At 44.6% G+C, this 6000-nt stretch overlaps 1 protein-coding gene across 1 annotated transcript in view; it reads left to right on the forward strand.

The window, feature by feature from the left end:
• Rnf150 (ring finger protein 150) overlaps positions 1-5221 on the forward strand; it is a 128522-nt gene extending 123301 nt beyond the window's left edge. Inside the window, exon 7 of the mRNA XM_013029527.1 lies at positions 4997-5221. Within this exon, the coding sequence (XP_012884981.1) occupies positions 4997-5115 (119 nt within the window). The 3' untranslated portion in view covers positions 5116-5221. The remainder of the gene's footprint in view (positions 1-4996) is intronic.
• Positions 5222-6000: the final 779 nt, after the last annotated feature.

Genomic DNA, 6000 nt, shown 5'->3' on the forward strand with positions numbered 1-6000 from the left:
ATTATGGTTAATGTAATACAACTTTCACAGTGCGCTGGCCTCTTGGGTAGTCAGGCTCATCTGTAAGCTTATCATGAACCACTGGTGCCTACTTTGTTTTCAACTCACTACCTTGGTGAGCAGCCAATGGGTCTGACCCAGACAGTGAAGGAAAATCAGGTCACGCATCCTTTTTATCAGAACCGACTCCCATAATAATGGCATGGAGCCGTTCATGAGAATGGAGCCTCTTGAGACCTGGTCCCTACCTCCCAACTCTGTGACAATGGCGATTGTGTTCAGTATGACTTTGCTAGAGACAGAACCAGCCACAGTACCAGCACTGGACACAGCGGATCTTCCCCCAAGGTGGGAAGGACTTCCGCTGTCTTCTGGCCCAGGGTTGAGAGATGATCGAGTCAAGGCCACGGTAGAACCCCAGACATCATCCTCTTGCTCACCAGGAGAAACCTGGGACCCTTGGGTATCCTTGTATGTACTAAAGAAGGAAGCGAGAAACCAAAACTTAATAATTTATGGATTAAATGGAATTAATAAATCCAACCACTGTGACTTGCTGGTTAGCCACAGATGGGCTATGATGGGTTTTACTCAGAACTAAGTGGGGAAACACATTACAGTGGTAGTTATGGGTCAGCAAAGTGGGTCACCCAGCTCCATCCAGTCAGGCTCTCCGGAAGCTGATCAGAGATCTTAGAACATGTGATGTCTTCAGATCAGACTTCTGAATGACCTCCCAATAATTCAGGAGTACTCAACAGTATCCCATTTCTTTGGCTATGGATCGGTGGCCTGTAACTGAGATTAAAAAGCCACATGAGCGTATTTAAGATACAGTAAGGAAAGGCATGGCATGACCTTCTGCTGATTTTTCTTTTACCATCCTTTTGAGTCTTCCGTGAGGATTGCTGTCCTCGGCTCTGTCTACCTTCCCCGTTAGTCCCCTGAACTTAAGGCGTCACGCTTCGCTTTCCATGCGGTCTAGGAGGTGACATCATGGACGATGACGGTGGTGACCCAGAGCGCCTTCTCCCAAGGAGGCCGCTCCGTCCCCACCAGCGCCTTCCTCCAGGAACCAGGCACACACTGCCAGCTCTCCCTTCTTCCAGGGTAAATTTCAAGTATATGTTTGTATCTGAAATGTACTGACTTTTAAATATTGGCAACTAATTCGCATGTTTAAGAAAACACGCTGTGGGCCAAACAAAACATCTCAGAGAACACGAGTTTGAGTTTCTGGCTGTAGGTTTTGGATGCTTGGAGATCTCCCGCTGTTGTTATCTTCTTACTTCATAGTCCTCCATAGGAGCCTCATCCGGCCCCATGGCCTGAAAACCTTCTCTGTGCAGAACCCTTGGGAATGTACAGATGGCCGGGGCCTCTCCTCTGCGCTCCAGGCACCTGCACCTAGCGGCCACCTCCACCTCTCCCTTGAGGCCTCACGAGCACCTCACACTCACAGCATGTGCAAAACTAAGCTCTAGACCTGTCTCCAGAACACTCTCCCCTTCGTCCTCTCCTCTTGGCTCCATCCAGAAACACAGTTATTCTCTGATTTCTACTCTCTTGTTGATACTGTGAGTGAGTAGTCCATGCTATAGAATAATCTCTGCAAATCATTCTCCAGTTTCTCTGCTCATCTCCACTCCTGTGGTCTCAGGAAGCCAGCACGTTCATGGGTGATTCTGTAACCGTGTCCTTGTTGAACTTCTGCCTATTGGCCAGCTGCAGCCAGAGTGATATCTTAAAATATTAAGGAGATCAGACTGCTCCCTGTTTAAAATCTCCCAGTGGCTTTACAGTGGATGAAAATGAAGAGAAGAAAGTATGTCAATTACTTCTCATCTGTAAAATGAGATTAATAATACCAACAGAGATAGATAGATAGATAAATAGTCACACATCCAGTTTCACATTTTTTCTAAAGACCTAGTTCCATTGAGTATTTGTTGAATGCCATCATTTTCAAGTACTGCATTCCTTTTCCTCCCAGAACTGCTCCAGTCGCATTCTGTCCTTGAAATGAAGGATCCCTGTGAACTTTGTACACTTATTGATCCTGGAAACAGAGCTCAGTCTTGATGTTGGTGTTTCCTTGTAAATCGCCCCATTTCTGATTCTTTAGGCTGTACCTCTTTATGAGTTCTTTTTATTTTTTCCCATCAAAACATCTTAGGAATTTATTACTCTTCGTGAAACTCATAAATCTTCCTTAACTGTGCCTGAACGATACATATATATATATATATATCATATATGAATATATATATTATATGGACATATATATCACATATATGCATATATATGTATGTGTATATGTATGTATATATCGTACATCAGTGATTATCAGAGGGAGAGTATTATAACCGTCGTTACTCTTTATTTCTTAGACATTTTTAGACAGTTTTAATTGCATGCTTTGTAACAGAATGTACGAGAGCTTTGCAGTTTAGGGCTGTCTCTCTGCAGGCAGCACTTCCCGGCTGCCCACACTCCCTAGCTTGTCTCTGCATCCCAGCCTCACTTCATCATCTGATACCTGCCTCTCCAAGGCGGGCATCTGCAGCCATCTGTGCATGCTGTTACCATTTCTTGAAAGGTTCGTCATCTTACTCATCTGGCAAACATACAGACCATCCTTTGCGATTGAGTGTAGACATCGCATTGGATAAGACACATTCTAGACGCAGCCTGTGGCTGCATAGCCCTTCCCTTTCCCGCCCCCTCCTATCCCTTGTGAATCCATTGTGTATCCATTGCCTTGTGTCTTGTTTGGCTGATTGGTTGCTTTTGCCATGTGTAGGGTTTTGTGTAGTATTTTGAGGGGAGAGGGGTGAGAGTTGTTGGTTTGTTTGGATGTTGGTTGATAGGTTGGTTGGTGTTGTTGAGACAGGTTCTCAGTATGTAGACTAGAAGGGGGGCCTTGAATGCTCTATCCTCTGCCTTAGCTTTGTGAGTGCTGGGGTCACAGGAGTATGCCACCACACCTAGCCAGTAAATATACATAGGTGAATGTATAATGTATATTTTTTGTAGAATACTTGGAAAATGTGATGAAAAGGGCTTTTTTAAGAAAACGAATATGAATTCATAATTCTATATTTCCATATGAAAATATTGTTTGTAAACCAGGTGCCAGTGGCTTACACCTATAATCCTAGCTACTCGGGAGGCTGATATCTGAGGATCTTGATTTAAAGCCAGCCTGGGCAGCAAAGTCTTCAAGACTCTTATCTCCAATTAAGTCTCAGGAAAAGCCAGAAGTAGTGCTGTAGCTCAAGTGGTAGAGTGCTAGCCTTGAGCAAATGGAGCTCAGAGATAGCACTTAGGCCCAGAGTTCAAGCCTCAACAATTCCAGAGAGAGAGAGAGAGAAACAGAGAGAGAGAGAAAGAGAAACAGAGAGAGGCAGAGAGAAAGATGGAGAGAGAAGAAAAAACATTGTTTGTGCCAGGGCCGGTGGCTCACACCTGTAATCCTAGCTACTCAGGAGGCTGAGATCTGAGGATCATGGTTCAAAGCCAACCCGGGCAGGGAAGTCCATGAGACTCTTATCTCCAGTATACCACTAGAAAACCAGAAATGGCGCTGTGGCTCAAGTGGTAGAGCACTCGCCTTGAGCTGAAGAGTGCAGTACCCAAGCCCAGAGTTCAAGTTCCACAACCAACAACAACAACAAAAAAAAACATTGTTTGTTTGTGTAACTACAAATCCTTCCTTTAAGAAGTAACATCATTTATACAGAACTGTCTGTTGTTGGGCTTTTTAAGTTTCTTGTGAAGTTTAGTTACTATGAATAATGCTCAAATGAATTTGTTCTTTGAGAGAAAGTCTTACAAAATAGTTCAGGCTGGCCTCGAACTCATGATCCTCCTATCTCAGCTTTCTAACCTCTGGAATTACAGGAATACGCCACCATGCCCAGCTTAAATGACTGTTTCTGCATCTCTAATTAGTTCTTTATAATACATTCTGGACATGAAATCACTAGGTAAAACTTTCACAGCTCTAATGTCTCCCTTGCAGAAGATTAAAACAGAACAGTATTCACTAATGACTAGGAAGGATGGGTGGAGGCAGGATGTAACTACTGGTTAAAACAGTCCAGGATATTTTTTCAAAATGAGTGAAGAAATGAAAGTATGAAATTCCCAATGCATAAGAATGATTAATGTTGCTGGGGTGAAAATGTCATTGGTGTGATCTGATTACTGCTCCTAATGCATGTGTATTGATTAGTGTGGTCTGATTATTGCTCCTAATGTATGTGTATTGACTAGTGTGGTGTGATTATTGCTCTTGATATACATGTATTGATTAGTGTGGCCTGGTTATTGCTCCTGGTGTATGAGAAATTGGTTTTCCATGTATGCCCTGTAAACATGTACAATACTATGTCTCCAAAGAAGAAAGGAAAGTCCATAATTCTGTATGTAAGGTACCAACATACTTATCTCAAGGAACTCTTTATCTTTTTTGAAGACTGAAGGCTACAAAGGCATAAAAAAACTCTTCTTTGTTTGCCTTCTATTTATATTGTAGTCTTCTATGAATCTTGTAATGATAGTACTTGCCTATCTTTCTTAATGACAAGTATTTGATATCTTACGACTGCCATCCTAACTTTTTTTTTGCTAACTCTTCAATCTGATATATGTCTTGCAATATTACTCTAAATATTTAATGTTCTTATAGGTTTTATACACAATTATCCATCTTATGACTCCCTTAATTTTTTCCCCTGGCCTCATATCAAATACATATTTTCCTACTTAGAGATATACCTCAATGACATTTTCTTTGAACTCTGCTAGGGTTATTTTTTGGTCTTTACGTTTAATGTTTGCACATTTAGAATTTATCTTGAAATATAGAGTGACATGTGGTTCACACACACCATAACCGATTTTTCTGCAACCCTCCCTTGGGCATTAATGGGAATGCCATGAGAAGGATTTGCAGGGAAATACACCGTGTGAATTTGCTCTCTTCTTCCAGGTGAGCAAGAGCCAGCTGTGAGCAGCGATTCAGACATCTCTCTCATCATGGCCATGGAGGTGGGACTCTCTGATGTAGAACTTTCCACTGACCAAGACTGCGAAGAGGTGAAATCCTGAAATGGTGAATGTAGAAAACAAAGACAGCAGGACCTGAGGGCATAGAAGGTCAAGTGCTCTGAGGCATGGACCAGGCCTACAGCCTTCCAGGCCCCGGGGGCCGCTCGGGGCCCCGAGGCATGGACCAGGCCTACAGCCTTCCAGGCCCCGGGGGCCGCTCGGGGCCCCGAGGCATGGACCAGGCCTACGGCCCCTGGGGCCTCTCCGCTCAAGGATGGTAATGAAAGCAATATCCAAAGTCTCTTCATCAGGATTGAGTGTTCCCAGCTTGGCAACAGTCCATGGTATGGGCAGCAACGTGGAAGTTGAAAGCTGAGTTTTCCCCTCCCATGCCCTGTAGACAAACACTCATCCGAAGCTCCTAAAGCAGAGACCGAAGGAAACCTTCGGGGTTTCTCCGTTCTGTTTCCATTCTTCCAGGTTGTATTGTTTTTTTGTGGGTGGGGGGTGGGAAGAGTGTGTGATTTCCTTGGAAATTTCTTTTAAAAGACTGTGTTGTCGTTGACACCAGCTCCTTTGTCCTTCCTTAATTCACCGCAGCTCTACTGGGGAGCTCTGTGGAGAAGCATGCTGACGTGAGGTGCATGTGGCTTCGAGAGGAGCCTAACACCCCAACACGGTGTGCGGTCAGCTCCCCAGCAGAGTCCAGACCCACCCTCAGGGAGTCTGGAGAGTCCTGGCAGCCAGAGGTCCCAACGCTAAGTCCCACGTCTGTGGTGCCCACTGCCCGCTACTGTCAGCCAGGCCACCCCGGCTTCCACCGGCCAGGATCTGGCCAAGTCCACTGTACCACACCAAGGGGGCTGGAGTGGAAGACTTCAGCTCTTTGCGTGTTAGAGTCTTGGGCTAAAATTCTGACCTCACCAGTCACCATCAGGCCAGGCT

This window comes from Dipodomys ordii, unplaced genomic scaffold, assembly GCF_000151885.1.
Source record: "Dipodomys ordii isolate 6190 unplaced genomic scaffold, Dord_2.0 Scaffold119, whole genome shotgun sequence".
Lineage (NCBI taxonomy): Eukaryota > Metazoa > Chordata > Mammalia > Rodentia > Heteromyidae > Dipodomys > Dipodomys ordii.